Source organism: Pelecanus crispus, chromosome 5 (assembly GCF_030463565.1).
Source record: "Pelecanus crispus isolate bPelCri1 chromosome 5, bPelCri1.pri, whole genome shotgun sequence".
NCBI classification, from domain to species: domain Eukaryota; kingdom Metazoa; phylum Chordata; class Aves; order Pelecaniformes; family Pelecanidae; genus Pelecanus; species Pelecanus crispus.
In genome coordinates, this window is record NC_134647.1 from 80938717 (window position 1) to 80959566 (window position 20850).

General features: G+C 37.0%; 1 protein-coding gene across 6 annotated transcripts in view; it reads left to right on the forward strand.

The window, feature by feature from the left end:
* The window catches only part of PTBP2 (polypyrimidine tract binding protein 2), a 53235-nt gene that overhangs the window by 22382 nt on the left and 10003 nt on the right, over positions 1–20850 (forward strand). For 5 of the 6 annotated variants that reach the window (XM_075710405.1, XM_075710401.1, XM_075710402.1 and 2 more), the window contains 5 exons: positions 4603–4775; positions 5199–5342; positions 8994–9158; positions 9235–9345; positions 18552–18747. In XM_075710405.1, the coding sequence (XP_075566520.1) occupies positions 4603–4775; positions 5199–5342; positions 8994–9158; positions 9235–9345; positions 18552–18747 (789 nt within the window). Of the gene's footprint in view, positions 1–4601; positions 4776–5198; positions 5343–8993; positions 9159–9234; positions 9346–18551; positions 18748–20850 lie in introns of those variants that run through there. The other variant, XM_009490158.2, reaches the window with a different exon arrangement.

Genomic DNA, 20850 nt, shown 5'->3' on the forward strand with positions numbered 1-20850 from the left:
GCATCTGTGCCGTGGCTGTTACAGAGCAGGGGTTTCTCTAGTAGTCTGAATTTAATATAACGAATATTCAGGGTTATATTTCTGATTTTTAATTATTTTTTTTAAACTGTAAAGAGGCTGTAACTTAATTAGTAAATGAACTAATACTAACACTGTGTTTTAGTCATGCTATTCTCACGGTGATTTTTCAAATTTTTTTTTCCCAACGTATTGTAGCCTTATGCTCTTCAGTGCATCTTTATATTTGTTAAAGCATTAGCAGCAAGAGGTTTGAATTGGATCAGGCTTGTCTGGTGAAAGCCAGGCTACCTGATGAAATAGCTACTTGCCAGTAAGCTTCCAGCTTAATAGCAGCTCCTCAGCTGTAGTTACTGGTTGGCTTGTGAGGTTTCTGAATCTCTTCCCTCCCGCAATTTTCTGCAATTTTGTGTTTCTCCTGTTGTATAGGGAAGGCTCTTTCAGGTTCCTTGTTTATCTCCATAGACTCCATTTCTACCACAAGACGATGTTACTCTTTTAGTACCTTGCTCTTCTTGACTTACCTTTGAGCCTTTATGGATGCTGATTATGCAGTTTGTTAGAGAATGAAGTTGTTGTTTTAACAGTAGTTGAATTCACCTTTCAGTGGCTCTGAACAAGTTGTGTTCCCATATTTTAAATGTTGTGGTTTTCTGTTCCCAAGTGCAGTTTAATGGTATGTCTCCAGCTGAGAAGTACCATTTAAGATGGCAAATAAGAGACTAAAGTTAGGGAGAAAGGTTTCATACAGTACCAAAAACTTTTAATAATTGTTCTGAAAGCTAAATTTCGTTTGTTCCACAAATGTTTTAAAAAATTCACTTGTGTACGTGCATGCATATTTAGTATATGACAGACACACTTTATTACTGCCATTATTGAAATACTAAATTAGTGTTAGGCTATGCTGGCTGGATAATCAAAAGTAGAAACAGTACGTGTTCTCTTGGCTTTCAAGAAAGCAGTAACAACCGATGTTGTGTTAATTTCTTCCGTCTTCTTAAAATCCAGTGTTAAATGTTTTGGCCTAAATCTTACTTTAAGAAGGTGGGCTTCCTTTTTTATGAACGTTACCAGTTCAGCTGTCATTGTGTAAGGTACGCTTCTGCGACTAGGTAAGAAACGGCTTTTGTCATGGCTGCTTGCCCAACTGCTGAACACTTTCCTTGGGCATTTACATAGCAATGAGAATGCTTGTTGCCAGTCCCCCCATCCTGTGTCTGTGCCCCCCTGGTAGTAGATGTTTAAGATAGTTGAAAAAGTAAAATTGTGTGAGAGGCTTGTATACATGACTTAAGTTAAAGCTGTTAACTGCTCTTTAGGAAAAGATATAGATAGATAGATATATATATATAGTACAACAAAATGTTTTTTTTTAAATCTGTTCTTCTGCAGCAAAAGTTGAAAAACTCTGTAAAATGCAAATATTAGATAGCAATGCTAATAGGTGGAAAAACAATTTATTCAGGTAAACCAATAATTATTAAATTTTTTTGCAAATACATATATGTGAGTGATTATATACTGGCCAGTGATACTTTTACTAATAACGCTGGGATTACCTAAAGCCTAATCCAAATACAAGATTTAGTTTAAAAAAAAAATCTTGGACATTATGCTGTGGAAAAGTTAATATGACAAAATTGTATGTTGAAAACCACACAAGACAAAACAGTTCTGTAAGGACTGATCTGAGGACTCATGGTGTATACTTTTCTGGTAATGTAATAAAAACAGGTTTCTTATTAGTTTCAGAAAATCTTTCAGTTTAAAAACCTTTCTTTTCACTTTCTCATTTGTCATTGTTACTGTTTCATATTTAATTTTTGAAACTTGTAATGAATTCAGATTATTTAGAAAGCTTAAGTATGAAAGGCATTGGAAATCTAGTTTCAGTATCACTAATTTTATTCTTTGCAAGTTTGTAATGTGTTGTTTGTAATACATTTGTTAAGCTTGTCACACTTTACAATGTTTTCTTCTAGTTTTTTGTAGAGATTTAAATTGAGAACTAGGGAGGACTGTTGTGTAATGAGCTTCAGGTGAAAAATAAAAGTACTTTTTCATAAGCTTTGGCTCTCTGTTGCTTTGATGATAAAGTGCTATATTGTGTAATTATGAACGGGTGAAATCTGGCTACCTGGAAGCCCAGTCTTGCCACATTTTCCAAAATTATACAGATTAGAGCCTTGTGTAGGGTAAGGATGGACTTCAGATCCTAGTTCAGTGTGTAGTTTTGAAATTTTACTCTTCTGTGTTCCATGAAAGTTTGTCCTTCTGTGCAGCAGATGAAAATAAAATTCATAGTATTGCGTGGATTCAACCCTTTCTAGCACTGTCAGTTAGAGATACTGTGAGCTGAATTTTGACCTGTTCCGATGTCATTAGGTTTTTGTTGTTTTGTCTGCTCTAGTAAGTTTAAAAAAACATAGAAGGTGTTATGCAGTGCAAGAACTTTTTAAAAAGCTCAGTCCTGGAATGTTTCAATTTTTCTTTTGGGGGGTGGGGGGGTGGGAAGGGGGCAGAGTTAAGTGATGACCTGCCTCTAAGGCATATTAGTTTTAACTAAAGAATATCTTGAATTTTAGATTTAGGTAAATCTAAAGATAGAGAGCTGAAGTGGAAGGTAGAAACATCAAATTAGAATGAAGAGGTTCAGCTGTTAGAAAAAGATACAGGGGAGAGACGGAAACAGTTCCTGATGTATAGATTTATCCTTTCTCCATCAATTACTTTAATGGAAGTATGAATTTTCATAGGTTTGGTTAGAGACCCTGAGTTTGCCAAATTTCCTGATAGCATTGAAAAGGTAGTTAAATGTCATACCTGGTTTGGCTTTTCAAATCCAAACCTGGAGTGTGGATGTTCTTGACTTGTAAAAATAAGAGTCCATTTCATTCTGTGTTTTTAATCTTGAGTAAGTTGGCTTGGTTTAGGCAAACTGAGTTAAGATCTTTAATTTTTGATTATGATTTAGGCATACCCTTAGCAAAACTTTCTGTGCTCAAGTCGGCCATAAATGAATGCAGTATTTTTATGCAGGGAATCAGATTAGGTGTATGTGACTTTGCTGGCACAAATTCAGTTATATTCTGTAGTTACAGCTGAGTGATAATTGAGGACTTCTTTATTCTCTTCCTTCTGGAAATTGCAGCCATCAACTTTCTTACAAAGACGAGGCTTTTGGAGGATTTAACATACATAAACGCTTCCTATTGATTCCCCTCCCACCCCATTTATTGTTTCTACTTTTTAGTGAGTAAATAAAAGTAGTTTTGTTCATAATTTTTTTTTTTTTAATCCTCTTTGGTATAAGTCCTCAACCCATGAATTTAGACCCTAGTAATTACAAATGTTTTTTCTGCTAGTCACAGTTTGTGTGTTTCTGGGAAGTACAGGTAGCTATCGAACTGCTCTTCTAATGTGAAATAAAAGGCTGAATAGCTCACATGGAGTTGCATGTTTTATAGCCAGAAGTAGAAAAAAGGAAGTCTTAATACTTGCTTCTCTCATATCTAAATGCATATCTGATTTCTAGCATTAATTCATTAATAGTCATGTATCTTATGACAGTGTTGTTCTTTAGCTCTTGACTCTTCCTGATGTTTGCTCCACTGACATATTTGTAGGCAGTGGTTGTATTACCTTTTAACCAAAGTACATACTCTTTTTTTCTGGCCTTCTTTCCAAAGCAAAACTTCTTCCATCCAACTGGCTACTTCTTTGTTGCATATGTTCCAGAAGAAAGGCACTCAAGATGGAATTTTGCTGGAATTCTGTACAAGAATTCTGGACAATATTCCAAATAGTATCTTTCTGGTGCTTTGTACAATGATGTTAATGCTTCCCTGCTTCTGCTAGGAGAGTCTTGTCTGGCTTCTCCCCCTCATCCATGTGGGCTGCATCATGTTTGTTAGTTGGTTTTTCCTTTGCTGTGGGTGAGCTCATCATTCATAACAGCCATTTTTGTCATCGGTTCTTAAATTCTGAGGTTGTGGATTTCATCAGACTTTTGTGATGTCAGTCCTCTGGGCCATCCCCTTTCTCCAGCGTGTTCCTTCTCAGCATTAGTAATGCCTCCTGTCTTGCTTTGATACTATTCCACTTTTTGTGTCTGGTTCCTTAATGCAAACAACCCTTAAAACTTTCCTTCAGGAGCTCTTCTAGTAACTATTCACCACCATTTTTCTCCTTTCAAAAAAACTGTGGGTAACCTCAAATTGTTTTATTTAATGTACTTTAGAGTTCTTATGCGAGCCCTTCTGAGCCATAATTAATATTCTTACATGGTGTTATATGAGATACTTTACTGAAAGTGAGATGAAAAGGATTTGCTGTGGCTTTTGTCTTGTTTAGAAAATGATTTATCGCAGAGGGCTGTTGAGTTAGTCTTGAATAGTCCACCTTTCATGAAACTATGTAACAATTGTCTTGTCAGAATTTGTTCTGAACACTTGAATTTTATTTAGATCAAACTGAGAGATGGCTTAAAAACTATCTCATATTTATAATTAAAAGCATTTTTTAATAAAGCACTAAGAATATCAGTAAACTTTTCAAATAGAGTCTGAATATGTCTTTCAGCCAATGGTAATGACAACAAGAAATTCAAAGGTGACGATAAAATGGATGGGGCTCCTTCTCGTGTCCTTCATATCAGGAAATTGCCTGGGGAAGTGACAGAAACAGAAGTTATTGCTTTAGGTTTACCTTTTGGTAAGGTAACCAACATCCTGATGCTGAAAGGGAAAAATCAGGTAACTTGTTGCTTTCCATTTTTTAGTATGCTTACTGTCTAATTTCAAAATATGCTTTTAAAATGCTATTGAAAGAAGTCATACAACAGTATTAAAGGGGGGGAGGGAAGAGCCTTTGTTCATTTATTTTTTTTTATGAACTTATACTGTCTTTTAATAATTATTTTTTGGGAACAGGGGATGGTTGGTAGCTACACAAAGCAAAAAGTTAGCTGTAAAATAAATATTTAGTCCTGCATCTTCACAGATGAATTTTTGGAGATGAAATAGCTTAGCAAATAAAGTTGGTATGTAGAGGATGACTTCTTCTGAAGACTAATGTTTTGTTAAAATGCGTTACCAAACCCTTTAAGTGTTTTTAGGTGCTGCTAATATGAAGATTATCTGCTTTGTAAATACTGAAAATTACCTGTTTAATTACAGGCGTTTTTGGAACTTGCTACAGAAGAAGCAGCTATCACTATGGTTAATTACTACTCTGCTGTGACGCCTCATCTTCGTAACCAACCTATCTATATCCAGTATTCCAATCACAAAGAGCTAAAGACCGATAACACACTTAACCAGGTATGTTTGCTGTTATGTAGTGTTACAAATGCAGACAGTAGGAAATGAGGATGGCGTGTATTCTTGGCTCATGTGACACGTTTAAATCATTTGGTTTTGTCCACGTTCTAACACGACCGTAGTCTTACCTATGATCATTCCATTTTGTGACATTGAAGGGGATTTGCTTTCCATGTGATCTTTCCATTACGTTGAATTTTCTTAATGTTTCCTTAATGTAAAAAGAAAAAGGTTCTGAAGTGTCTTTTAACTTCAAATTTTTTCATAAAAGAAGTTTTCATCTTAGTTTAGGGACTGTAGGATGAAAAAATTAATTTTCTAATTCTGACAGCTGACATTCCGATGCCAGTTTGAATTTCCCTAGTGATAATGACTAATGCCAACGCTTACGTTTCAGTGCTTTGAATGATCACTCTGGTAGCGCTGGTAACCTCAGCTTAGGTGATCTGCTGCTCCTGGAGAGGAATACCTTGATGATCACGGTAGAGGCAAACATACTTAATAACAAAAAAATTGCTTTGCTCTTGCCTCTGCAGAACCTCCTTCACAATAAATATGCATATGTATGTCTCTCTTTAGTAGAACAAGAAAATTAGCAAAAGTAATGTGGTGACCATTTTGTACAAATTATAGGGGGAGACATGAACTTACCACAAGTCAGGTGATTATTTTAAGGTCATTTTCCCACGTTTTCTTTTTGATGTTACGAAAGACAGTGTCAGTACTAAGTTACAGTTTCTGTTACTTGTGTCCTGTCTTGGGTAAGGTATGTAAATAGTAAAAATATAACTGTTACTTTTAAAAACAATTTCAGGGTAATCTGTTGAAAGACATCTTGGTGGTTCAGATCAAGTATAGTGTTGGCATTCCTGATGATCTTTCTAAACATTGCAGTTCCTTAGAATCTTTTGCTAGTTTGTCTGCTAAAGGTACTTTTTAAAAATTGAGATTCTCCCTGCCCCCCCCCCCCCAAAAGTTAGTTATAAAGAAAAATAAATACCTTCATTTACTTCTGAAAAAAGAGAATAGAGGATGAATTCTGTCTGCACATACAGTGGATGGACATACTCCCTTACAAAGCTTTCTCTTACATTGTCCTCTGGCTTCTGTGGTGATACTGTTTTTGTACTTCACGTGTCCACCTTTTCAACGTATAGGATGTGCTGACTTTTCAGCAGCTTTTATGCCACCGTGTGCATTGATACCAATTTTAACATATTCCCAGTCTTTCAGGTCTCTATTTCTTTAATTTAGAACTAAACAATACAAATGAGTACTTGGCAGTAAGTATTCTGTAACTAGTATCTTATGAGGCATTCTATAAAACACGAGATGGTTGGATATTCTTTTTTTTCTGTAAAGAAAAGCAGATATTGCTTGTAGTCTGGGTTTTTTCTAATGCTCAAAACTTAAATCTTTAATCTGTATTTGAAAGCTTTCTCATCCAGCCAAATTAATTTGGAAATTGTCTTTTTCTGGATGTTCAAGCAGGAAGGTAGGAAGAAGTCAGGATGTTAGTACATGTAATTGGAAGGAGGGTAAAAAAATCGGAGAAATGTGCAAGTGTCTTAGTTATAAAGAAGAGAAGAAACAAGTGTATTTAACCAAGGGGTACTTTAAACAGCCAGGTCTTTAGAAATAGTGAAAGTAGGAAAAGTTCTATTAAGCTATGCTATTCTGAATTTCTTGGTAATAGTAGCTTGCAAGTTTATTTTTAATTATGTACTCAGAATGAGTTGGTTCTGAATAAGCAGATTCAAAAGGGATCATTTAAGTTTTCATCTTAGCTTTATAAGTCTATGAAAATCCTTTTCCTGTGAGGCATCAAAACACTGTGAGAGGAGCATTTAAACTCAGATTCAAACCAAACATCTCTTACCTTGTTCTATACAGTATCTAGACTCGGAAGAATTGAGGCTAGAATAACCTCTGTAACTTCTTAATCATCAGCCTGTCAAAAATGCATGGTTTTAGTCTTTCTGCACAGACACTGCAACATTTAGAAATAAATAAATGTTACACTTCCTGAATGGTGTAGCCGATCTTTTAAAATTAATTTCAATTTTGCAAAAATAAGGGAAAAAAAAAAAAAAAACACTTTACATACTACTCAAATGTCTTCAGAAGTGGCTGTTTGTGTATGACACTAAAATGTCATTTGGAACTTGTTTGACAAAATTCTCGCTGTCATAATTTTATAGATTTTATCTTTATTTGCCAATGTTAAGTCCTGTATTCCTTCATGTATTCACATTAACTTTAGTGGAATGAAATATGATGTATAAGCATAGATGGATAGTGCTAACAAGGGTCATATGTTAAAATTGACTTTACAAGTTTTGGTTCTTTGAGTTACACAGTCTGAAATTTTCCAGTCACTTTAAGGAGTGAGTTTTAATTGATATGTGCTTCTTCTGTGCTTACAGGAGGAGTAGGAAGTAATTGTGCAACTCAGCCAAATACCTGGCCAGCTTGAAAGTTGTGTATTTCATACATTAGGGAAAAAAAGAACATGGTGTTACCAAAGATGTTTTTACAGTTACAGTAATTAATGTTAAACATAGAGGTAAACTTTGTTTTCCCAACTAGTGTTCACCAGGTCTTTTTTTTTTTTTCCCCCACTTTCCTTACTCATTGATTCGTTTCAGTATGAGGAGTATCATGTAAGTTGTGAGACATGAAATTGTGTAGTAACTCTAATACCTTCAAAATATGCAGTATGCGTTAATACGGTGGTTTTTATTTTTACCTGGCATGCTCACTTGTCTCTCTGTTTTGTATTGTTTTGCATCATAAGGCTACTGTAATGAAAGTATTAAATGGAAACCCTTTTTCCTGCACTTGCTCAGAAAAAGACATGTAATCTTTCTGATACTGCCAGTTTTGGCAGTGGAAGTAGTTACATAGATGTGTGTTCTTGTGGTGTCATCACGTGGTTACCTTTGAATTTCTAAAACCCTGCTTGTGTTTAAAAAACCAAAGAATCCCCGCACATGGAGAGGATTTTGTTTTTCTTTTTATGAAAGAGGGTGGATAACAGACACCAGTTCGTTTATCTCTCTGTGGATGCTACTTTCTGACACTTGCCAGTCTTGTGTATTATTTCATTGTGTTAAAACTGAGAAGTTTGGAAGTGTTCAGCATTATCCCTTCCTATCAGAGCCTTCTACATAATTAAAATGGCAGCGAAAAGTTAATTGTAACACAATCTCTTGAAAAATAGGATAAATACCTCTGGTTTCTGTAGGCTTGGCGGTTTTGTTGGTTGGTTGGTTTTTGGTTTTTTCTTTAAAGGAAAGGAAAAAAGTCTGTAAAGTGTCTTGAAACCTACAAAATTCTCACTTGGTTTATCTTTACTAGTAGAACAATAAGCTTGCTACTAGGAAGATTGCTATTGGTGTGGTTTGAAGCCCCTCCTTACTGTGATGTAAGGATTAACTGATGTTTTCATTTTTATTGTCTCTTCTCACAGAGTTGGACTGCGTTGCACTTAACGTTCTGTTATGTCCGTAGCTCTGAGTTTTAAATAAGTGGACTATTTTATGTTTCTGAAGTTAACTATATTAATATTGCTAATTAATTTCTAGCTATCATCTTGAAGTATTAAAAAAAAAAATCTGTCTTCTATCTTCTTGTTTTTTTTTTTTTAAGCGGGCCCAAGCTGTTCTTCAGGCAGTGACAGCTGTACAGGCAACGAATGCTCCCATTAGCGGGACCACTGTCAGTGAAAGTGCAGTGACTCCAGCTCAGAGTCCAGTACTTAGAATAATTATTGACAATATGTACTATCCCGTAACCCTGGATGTTCTTCATCAGGTAAGCCAAATTTCATTTGAACTTGAGCTATGATTGGGAGGAACTCATATATAAAACTTTGCAATGTTTTTGGCAGATATTCTCTAAATTTGGTGCTGTTTTGAAGATAATCACATTCACAAAGAATAACCAGTTTCAAGCTTTACTGCAGTATGGTGATCCAGTAAATGCACAGCAAGCAAAACTAGTAAGTATAGTTCTTTTTTTAAGGCTGGAGACCTTCCTGTACTCTAAATGTTTGTAAAATGTTAATATAACAGAGTACTGACCATAATAACGTGTCATACTCCACCACCACTTGTGTGAATTTTTTGAGACTAAAAAATAACTGGGAGTTATTATATAATGTTTTTATGTTGTGTAAAATCAGTGTTTAAAGAGACCGCGTTTAAGGACACTATCTCTAAAGAGTTGTATACGTCTATAGTTGTGAACAAATACTTTAATAAGACTGCACAGAGATGAAGTAATACACAAGACTGCAATAGTGAAAATGTCAACCAGAAGTAAAAATGTAGGATGCAGTGTTGGTGCGCAATTAATTCACTGTAAGCAGCAAATTTAGTAAGCCCGTTGGATTATTGTTGGTAGATACTTTCTGAGCATCAAAACAAAGATGTGATTTGTGGATTGGATATAGGTTTGTGAAACTACTTAATTACAGTATACTAAAAAAAGGATCTAGACTTCATTATAACCATAAATGCCCCGAAGAGAGAGTGCAGTCTTCTTCATGGGACCAGACTATGAAGAAGCTTTGCAGCAGTGACAGATGAAAGCAGGATCTTACTTCCGTTTTATTGGAAACTCTCCTACCCAGGGTAGGAGAGGCAAGAACAGGTGACTGATTTTATTCATTATAGCAGGAGAGAGCCTATGGGTAAATTATGACAAACATCAACAACATATCATCTAGACCAGATGTTTTGAATTAATTGAATGGGATATGTTCACATCTGTGTCAATAGAAAAGTTGAACCAAAGGAGAAGGCTAGATTTTTTCATTATTATTATTACTACTATTACTATTATTATTATTTTCAAGAGATAAATGGAACAGATTTATATTTTCAAACCTTCACAAGCAGTCTGGGTTTGTGGAAGGCTGATTAAAATTGATGTGCTGGTTAAGTGTTGCTTGGCAGCATAGAAAGTGCTTATTGCCCGTAGATGACAGAATAGCTGAGAACTTCAGGAAAAAGTGAAAAGCTTGCACCTCAGATTAAGTTAGCAATGAATATCTCAGTAAAGGAAAGAAAAAACAGGCTTAATTTTCTGTTGTAAAGAATAATGACTATATTGAAATAAAGAAATTGAAAGAAATTGAAATAATGAATTTTCTTGAAATAAAATTCATTAAATGGTGGAGGATGGTCACTTTTATCCTCATCACCAAATGAAATACTGGCTATTGATTTAAAAAAATGTGAGGCAGTCAAGACAGGTAATCACAAAAAATAACACATGCTTTCAAAAAGCACAGTGTAAGTTTTCATGCTATTGAGAAAAATAAAGTTAGCCAGAGGCAAGAAGATTTGCAGCTTGATTTATGATGATCTGCTTTAAGATAATCTACTCCTGAAAAGCAGTCTGGAAATATTTGTAGATTTGGAGTACAATTTAAATTAGGGATATGCTTTTCGGAGATGAATAGTATCAAGTATTAGATCACCTCTCAGAGTAGAGGGAGATGCAAATATGTCACTGTAATACGTAAAAAATTTGCTTGGATGGGATACACCTTTCAAGTTTTAAGTAGGTTTAAAATAGTAATACAGACACTAGATCTTTAACCTACAGTTGCTGTGGAAATTGGCTGTAGTCATTTTGATTCATACTCAAAATACCTGATGACCAGTTGGATGCTAATGTGTTGGTTGTGGAATGTTGTAATTCACTCTTGATTCGTGTTTGGAAAGTTATTTTTCAGTAGTAGGTGTTAATGGTGCTTTTAAAAAGTGCATTTTTCTGGAAGCAAAATAAGGCATCAAGTGATGAATCTTTTGACTTTGTTTTTTGAGTCTTACATATATTGTCAGAAGATTTAATGGAAAGATGGCATCTGTGAAATGGACTGTAGTGATTTGAAAATTATCAGTGTAATTCTAGGACTTAATTATAAACAAGGGACAAAGTAACGAAAGGATGAGGTATGTAAAAGTATGAAAGGAACCTAAGAATCTCTTGCTGTCTTTGACTTCTGACAAACTGATGCTAGCTCATGGGATACTGTATTGGTCATAATTTAGAAAACAAAAAAAGAAAAAAGCATGTATTTGTTTCTCTAGTTTTGCATGTTTTGGTCAGGGTAGCTGTTCGCTAGTGGTAGCTCATGTGTCAATGACTAAACTTCGTTGAGTAACAGTGACTCCTGCATGTGCAGTCATTGTCGGAGTGATCTTGGAGCCTATCTTAGTGACGTACTGAAATGGTCTTACGTTTATAGTTTCATTTTTTAACCAATCTATACATAAATACCAACTGCAAGTATTGAAGAATGCTAAATTCGAAGGAAAGTTTGATTTCCCCGCTACCCTCCCAAGCTAAAGAGAGTAAAATAAGTACGGTTCTTATGGTTGAGCTACTCTGGTAAAACTTGAAGTGCCACCAGAACAAAAATACCTAAAGGAAAGAAACAGTCAGGTGATAGGGGAAAACCCTCCAGTTTAAATACATCTGGAAATACAGCAGAAGCAAGACGATGTGGTGGCTACGCTTAAGTTGCATGGAGTTCAAAATTAAAAGCATGGTAAAAGAGTAAAGAAGTTTTCAATTGGTTTTCTGTCAGTTGTTACTATAGAAGATAATGGGGAGATTTAATTTTCCACTGGCACTCTTCACAGGAAGTCAGAATGTGGCCTTAATAGAAATTGAAGACTTATTAAGGAAGTTAAAGAGCAATTTGAAAAACTCAAGTGATGTAACTACCAAGGAGAGATGCTATTCATTTGAAGATTCTGAGAAAATAGTGACACTGACAAGAATGTACAATACGAAGCCTCTAGCCCTGTGGGACCACTTCTGCTATTTGAATGAGCAAGTAGTGAAAAATTGCATTCCTGCTCCACTTGCTTTGTTAGAAACTAATTTCCTGTAAAAGTAGATTATGGCTACACTGATTCATGTTTCATCACCACCCTCAGACTGGATCATTACAGTTCGTTATACTGGCAAGTAGAGGTGAAGACGACAAACTTCAGGTTCTGTGCAATGCAGTGGTCTAGCCATGGGTTGGAGAAAGTGCTGAGAATGTGCAAGAGTAGAGCACACTGAACTACTGTGCTTCTCGTAATGAAACAGAAGGTGGTGTCCTGGAGATGCCTGTATGCATAAGGAGATATTCTAAGCATCAGAAATGGCTCATTTTCATAGTAAATCATCAGTACCCTCAGCTTAAGCAGCAAACTTAAATATTTGAATACCAGTAATCTGGTATACGATAGAAAGATTAGAGTGCCAGTGTTTGTATCTGCACAGCTGGCTAATCCTGGGTGTTTTCTTTGTGTAAATGCACCAAAAGTACTCTTTTCAAATCTTGGATATTGACAGTTATGAATGCCTTGTCTATGGAGGATTAACTGAGACTCATACATAGTGCATGACAGTCATCTTGACCCAACATGGGTTAAAAATATCACAGGTCTAATTAGGAGTTTCTGTTATCGTTGGCGAATTGGTCCTTACTTGGCCTGTAGGTGATGCAGAGTACCTCTACAGAGATTCTGTTGAGGTTTCACTCTACATTCAAGATGTCTTCTGTCCAGTTGTTCTGAGTGACAGCTTCAGGGCGGCTCTGGACTGGTAGCAGTCTGCCGAAGATCTCTGCTAAAATCTGTAATAGGTAGTCGTTGCCAGAATGGAAAGCAAGGACATCTCCAGATAAGATATTTAGCTTCAGGGCAATTATCCATGATTATTGCATTAAGGATTTTCGGGCATCTTGAATGCTAAAGAGTACAATTTGTGCTCGGAAATGGTAAGCAGCGTTCAGGTAAACAGAAGAGTGGTGGATTGTATCCATGGTATCAGAAAGCCCAGGAAGTGCAGCAACACTGTTTGTGTCCTGGATTTTCCAGTTTTATAGAAAAGAATAAGATATGCAACTGGTCCTTCAGTCAAGTAACTGCACATAGGGGAAAAAAAAAAAAAAAATCTTATTTTTGGAGAATGGAATGTGTTTTACATAAACTTCTTAGCCACAGAAACTTCTCGTATCCAAGACACTTGCCTCAAAAGAAATGAGTTTCATTCAAATGCATATCTGCAGGATGTACTTGGGACACATCTCTCACAAGAGATACTTACCATATGATCTTCAGTTACTTTGAGGTACTTATTTGAGCTAGAGTATGTTTTGGAAGGATTACTTCTTTTTTGTAATGCCTGAAACTGTTACACCCTTCTAAAGATCTTGTTTCTAGTTTCTCCTGCTTTGTGTGCTTTGGGAAGAGAGAGAGCAGGGACTAAATTTCTCTCTCTCTCTCTTTTCCCCCCCCCTCCTTATGAGTTTGGAGAGAAGGCAATGGTTTTCTTGTGTGGCCCCTCTCTGCCACTTTTTTCTCTCCACTCTAACTTGATTTTTCTTTATCGGACCTTGGTAAACACTTTCAAGCTATCCTCATCCTGCAAGAGATCTATTTCTGGTCTTGGATCATCATCTTAGGTGCCTACAGTGCTTGACAAAGAGAAGGGCAGATACACTATTTGTTGTGGCTTGAAGCCATGTGTCTCCAGAAATATCTGCTAGCTAAATCTCTGGCCTCTATTTCTGAACTGGAAAATGAGAATATCAAAACAGCAAATCATTTTCTGTCTCCCAAATTGTGTTCTTGTCTGTCTTCTAGGTACCATAGGTGAATTAGCTAAAGAATATTCGAAGTGGCATGTCTCTTCCTGATTTTGAGAGGGCTACCTTGACTGTCTCCTGTAGGGAGGTTTCATTCCACAGGTTCATGGTCTATACAGGCCTTAGGAGAAGCTCATCAAAGCATAGTTCCTCTGAATATAGCACTTCTCAAGGGGCTCTGCTTTCACAAGGACTTTCAGGCATCTTGAACCCTGAAAGTAAAAAGAAGAGCAGTGAACTCTGTTACATCAGAAAGCCCTTCATTTGGGTGAGGAAAGCCTGAGAGAAGAAACTATTCTAGGAATGTTCTTCCTCCGCTTCGGAGCCTCCCGATAGATCTAACTCTTACCTGCATGAAGCTGCATCAGAGAGCTGCAGCAGTCATTTGGGTGTTTTTGTGACTTTGTTGAGTACGTTTGCCATCTGAGATCACCTCTGCTGCTGTCACTGCTATCAACATCCACAGTCGCATTGGGAAATGAGAGATCCTAGTGTCACGAGTCCGTGGTGACTAGGTAGAAATTCTTACTGTCCTTTTGCAGAAAAGCTTATGTGTGGTTGATTGCATCATCAGCAGGAGAAAATAATGTTTATTGAACTCTGTTTTTATCTTCTCCTTTTTTTTTTTTTTCCCATCGGAACAGTCTGTTGTCTCACCACTTAATCTGTGGATCTTTTCTCAGTCAGCAGTTTCCTTCTCTTCATCCTGCTGGCTGCTAAGAGCAAAAAGAGAGGGTGGTTTCCCTCTCTTATTTTTAAGAAATGGGAGAGTATTGTGTTTTGTGGTGCAGTGCTCCATTTTGTTGATGTTCCCTGTATGGTCATTTTTACTGCCTGTGACAGACAGTCATAGCTCTCTGTTCTGGATCCTCCTGACTTCCCAGGCTATTTCTGCTATTTTCTGTGTTGGTAGGCCTTGCTTGCTTATTCTTGCCTTCAGTGAAAGGTGCTGCCTTGAGACACAAGCAGATTTTGGATTCTTTGTGAATATAACCCCGGTTGTTAAGACACTTTCTAAATATTTTGAATGTTTCTACTGTAGTAGTTGTCTAGGAATACTAGCTTCTTCCCAGCCAACTCCACTATTTTGGAACTTCCAGTAGTATTGGGGTTTTATTTTCTTTGTTTCTAGTTTGCTCCCTTAACTGCCATAGCTGATGTAGAACCATGCAAAATACTTAGTTAATTAGGAGTCATCTTTGTTTGGTGTGGGGATCTTGTTTGTTTGGGCTTTTTGGTTTTGGATTTTTTTTTTTTTTGTGGTGGTTTTTCCCCCCTCCCAAAAACAACCTAAGTGGCTGTAGAGAAACTTGTATGGATGATAGTGTGCTTGGACTGTGGAGTTGAGGTCATTATGTCCGTTCAGGCATGCGCCCCTCTCCTTGGCTTATGTGCCAGTCTGAATTGAGAAAGGGATTTTTGTTTGTTCTTTTACCACTGTTCTGTTGGTCTTCTGCATGTTCTGACTAGCCGTCTTGTTTGTGTGCTCCTAAATACCACAGAGTGTTTCTTCAGGAATCTGTCTGCTGACAAGCTCTTGGCAGGAGGTGAGCCACTCATCAGAATCATTTTCCCCCTTGGGAAAGACCAGGAGGAGGATGCTTTTTAGAAGCAAGAAGGGAGGGAGGGAAGGCAGGGGCCTGGAAACAATTCGGTATCATTACACTCTTGGTATCGCATGATGACGTAAGTTTTGATACTTCTGTTGTTGAGGCTTAAGTAATGGCTTTGCTGGCACAGGCAAGATGAAGAACGATACTCTCATTTTGTAGAAGGGTCCCATGATACTTGATCTCCTTGTTTTGGCATGTGTGTGGTGTGGTACTGTGCCACATGTGAATGTATGTATAGATAAATGCTCAAAGAAAGAGAAGTTTCTTAGCAGTAAGTTGAGTTCTTTGAGATGATGTCTGTAGGTACGTTCACTAACAGTATGGCTGCTGTCTTCTCATTTTTTTCAGGATGTCTGAGAGGAACAGGGTTTGAGGGTTTGTTGCATGTTCTTTTATTGCCATATAAGAAGGAGCTCAGGACGCACACATTCACAGTTGTGACTTTGCATGTGGGCAGTTAATCTTGAAAAAAAACCTAGCTGCTGGTAATCTTTCTTGCGTTGTTGTTGGAGGTATACGATGCTCCTGGTAGAGCTGGGTGGGGTGAGGTTTTTTGGGTTTGATCTGTTGCAAGGAGCCTTTCCCAGAGTGTGACTGCACTGCTCATTAAGGGTGCGTCTCCTTCCTTTCCGGTTCAGGATGTTCTTTCAGACTGTCTGCGTCCCAACTACAAGGGATTTCTCTTGTACAGTATTCTTTTGTATGTACTTTTGGTCACTTTGAATTTGTTGGAAAGAGGAGTTTTTGCTGTTTCAGGTGTTAAGTTTTAGTTACTTATGTGGCTCCCTTTAAACATTGACTACTCTGGGAACTACAAACACAGGTATATTTTGGGTTGCTACTTTTTAAGACTAAAAGATTTTCACCAACTTCACAGCTTTCTGCCAGCCATAAATCAGCGTGTCTCCAGACTCCACGCAGAGGTATAATATGAATCTCAATAGTGTTTTTAAGACATAGACCTTTGCGTTATGGTCCTGTGATTTGGCCAAAGCTAAAGGATCCTGCCTTTTGGTCTCATTCATACCTAGTTTTTTTCTTTATGTGAATGGGTATTTCCTTGATGGCAATGGCATTGGTTTTGACAGTAAGCAAGCTCTGGCTGTGTAAACTGGACCTACCTTTAATCCATGTCTTAGTGGATTTTAGAAGGTAAGATGTCATCTAAAAGTGATGACTGATTCTCAGTGTATACTTTTCTAGCTGTAAGTGTTCAAGTGAGATTCCTTTCCCAAATACCAGCATTAGGAGCCTTGGATTCTGCTTTGCCACTGTGTATAAAAGAGCTAGCAAATTCTGTGTTCTGTGATGGTGATGCCCGCAATCACCCCAACAATACAGAATTAATCCTCAGCTTGTATTCTCTGAATCAGCACAGTAGATTTTGCTTTGCCAATACTGTATAAAGCATTGTTTAAGCTGAGTTTCGAGCACAGGAGTTTCTTTTTCATTGCCAGGTATTTGTTGAGACAATGTCCAGGTTGTCAGGTTTCTATACTTTTTTTTTTTGTATTATTTTATTTTCCCATTACTTGGAAGTTCTAATAATACTGACTGACTTATTCTTGTACATTGACTGCTAATGGTGGTAATTCTTCTAAGTGATTTCATGAGCCCTGGAGATGTCAGCTGTGATAACAGATTCTGTAGGAAGGGACAACCTTGCTGGCCCAGACCTAGCAGAGGGGTGTCTGCAGGATGTTCAGTTTCCAGATGCATCACTGGATGAAAATAGCTATGCTGCTTCCATATACATTGCAGGCACGCTAGGTTTGTGCAGCGCTTGGCTCAAAATAGTAAGTCCTACCATAAGTTGAATGTGTTGGGAAGTGCATTGCAGATGTAACCAAGCTAGCTGTGCAAGAGCTAGCGCAGGTCCACAAGCGGTACGTTTCAGTCTGGCATTAATCAAAAGAAACAAAAGATCTCATTTTTTTGTATTTGAAAGTGTGATTTATTTGTGGTTTTCACTGTGTGTATATGTAAGGTAGTTTTATATTTAACATAATGACTTGATGAATGGACTCATTTTTCAGATGAGCTGTATCTTCACTTTCTAGTATTTGTTAAGAATGTAAATCAACTTAGTTTCAAAAGTTTCCATGTTTTTACTCTCTCATATTTAGCTGTTAGTGCTTTGAGTGAAAGGAAGGTACGCCCAAAATGTAAAGGGAATAAAATCCAGGTATATCAATTTGCCTGGTTTATAATGAAGATGGACGAAACATATATAATTAAGCCTTTTTAGACAGTGTTTTCATAGACTTCTAAGTGGTGTCATGTTAAGAGTTCATGTGAATTTCACTGCTAATAGGCATCCTTTCAGAAGTACCAATTAATTGTGAAAATAGGATTTTTTTTAAAAAAGTGTTATTAACATTAGGTTAGCAGATAAAGTTACTTTTCTTTCAATTTTGGCACTAATTACCTTTAAGGGGAGAAGGAAAGCATGCAGGAACAATGTAAATATTCTGCTTTAACAGATAGCTGTCTAACATCGAATTTAAGTTTAGATTCCCCCCCCCCCCCCCCCCCCCCCCCCCCAGGTCAGCTTTCTGTGTAAAAGAGTAATTGTGTGATTTGTGGTTGGTTTGTTTGTTGTGAAATATATTTGGCATTATGTCTGAATTAAAGCTGTTCTGTGGAATAGAGGTTAATTAACTATATTCAACAGACTAACTTTTAAGTTTGACTGCATTAAAAGGTCTCTTGTCACTTTGGTACATAAACAGTTTCTAGGTACGAGAAGGTAAACATTGAGCTTCCTGGAATCATGTTAAGAGAGGCTAATGCATTTTAATCTTAATTGGTTTTAAGCTAGACAGTAAGAAGGATAAATATCTATACGCTGACCTTGTTTTTTTTTTTAAAAAAAAAAGTTGTGCAACCAACCTGTATTGTCTATTTTTTAAATAAATTGACTCCCTTTTCCAGGCCCTAGATGGTCAAAATATTTATAATGCTTGCTGTACCCTACGGATTGATTTTTCCAAATTGGTGAATTTGAATGTCAAGTACAACAACGATAAAAGCAGGGACTACACTCGTCCTGATCTTCCATCTGGTGATGGACAGCCAGCGCTGGACCCAGCTATTGCTGCAGCATTTGCAAAGGAGACCTCTCTGCTAGGTATGATTCTGACATTGTTCTTTCGTGTTGCAAAGTCACTTGATGAAAATGTTTATTAATCCTTCTAACAATTAAAGATCTTTAATTGCGAATGTGTCCAAAGGCCCATTCAGGGCTCAGTCTATATTGTGATCTGAATTGTAGTAACACAATTATATTGTCTTTAGAAGTCCTGCATAAATGAATGCATGACAAAATGAGAAATGCACAAAGTATAAGGAAAAGTCAAGTTAGTTCTACTTCTATTCCCAAATCTGTCCTCCCTTCTTTTATTCGTTCCTGTTAGCTGCTACTGCCCACCTTGCCCGCTCTCCCACCCAAGTATGTAAGGGACTTAACGACTCCCATGTTTCATTCATGCTAGTGCTTATTTGTAATATCAGATCACGAAAATAACATTTTGTTGGTTTCCTTCAATGAGGAAGGATTATGCTCTTTGCTTTAAAGAAAAAAATAAGGTGCTAGTCTGTGGTTCCTGTAAATAAAAGGAAAAAAATCTGGAGTTGCACTTGTAGTGCTATGGTAATTCTGTGATTCTATGGTACATGAGTTCTAACACCCTGTCAGCTTTTGAGTTCTTCAGAAGAAGTAGGTGAAATGCTCTAAGAAATATACAGGTAAATACATCTTCTGACTATTAGCAAAGTAATTAATGCATGCTTTGGGAGAAAATTGTAATTTTTTTTTTTTTAATTTATCGCAAGTCATTGCATAAGTTTCACTCCTACTTCTGTCACGTTGCTGTTCTTTGGTGAGAACACCTTTCACTCTTCAAAATTGAAGAGTACTCAGACATAACCTCATGACTTATAAAACCTGATTTATTATGTTGTGATCATTGTTCGTCCCACTTAGTCATCTTTTTTATCCCCCCCCCCCCCCCCCCCATCATTTCCCTTTTTTCTTCTAAAGAAAACTTAGAAAAAATATAGATTTCATGCCTTGCTTTTTTTGTACAGGATGGGTCAGCTTGGAGTAAGTCAGAGTTAATGTAGTGAAGAGGGGCCTCTGCTCTCTGTGTGTTACAGAAGTTAGAAGACACTCAGTGAATGATGTGAGCCCAGGACAAGGGTGAATGTTAAAGCTACTGAATGCTGTGCTGTATCTGCCCCTTTCCAAAATCAGACTGCTTGAAGGATACGTTTCATACCTAGTTGTAAATTCCACACACACCCACCTCCTGCAAATTGTGGAGTGCTTGATTGCAGATCCTCCGGTATGACTTGAAAAATGGTGTATCGCTTGTAGCTGCAGCAGAAGTTTTGGAAAGTAAAAAATACCGTAAGAATCTAAAGTCTCTGAAGAACCCGTAGCTAAAGTTTATTTTCTTTTTTTCTCTTAACTTCCCATCGTTTAAAAATTCAAATCTCTCCTTTCATAGATCGATAGGGGAGATGGATGAGTGTTTATGAAGAAGTTTTGACACCATAGAGACGAGTGCTGTAGATACGCCCTCGAGGCAGTTAGTAATTCTTTTGTCAGCACGTAACGACTGGAAGGTAGACATGGGGCTGCAGTGTGAGTAGTAAAGAGACAAAAACAAAGTAAAGAAGCTGCGTATTTATGCAAGGCCCATCATACTAGGTGTTGTAAGACAGGGATTTAGGAGAGGAGAGAGTTAAAGATTCATGATTCGTAAAACAGTGCCAACTCTAATTCTGACATTTTCCCGGATCCTGAGAAGTTGCTTTCCAGTCTCAGGCTTACTAACATATTTCTTTTTATATAATGCTTATAGGATGCATCAAACTAACAAGTTTAATTTGTTTGGCATAGTGGAATCACGCTCTGAGGATGCTTGGATCATTGCATCACTTTGGATACGTTTAATAATCGGGGTTACTATACTCCAAGTGACTTTAGCGGACTTTATGTTCTAGTGGTTTAGGCTTGAAAGTCACTTAAATGCTTTTGTAATTTTTGTCTACAAAACTACGTAAGTTTTCTAAGCTTTTGATTTTAATGAGACTTATTCTTTTGTGTGTATTAAAGGTTTTTGCTAGTAAAATTATGAAGATGACAGTCATATTAGCTAATTAAATACTTCAATTTATGGATGGACCTCTTTAAATGCACTGTTTTTCCAAGCAACAGGCAAATAAA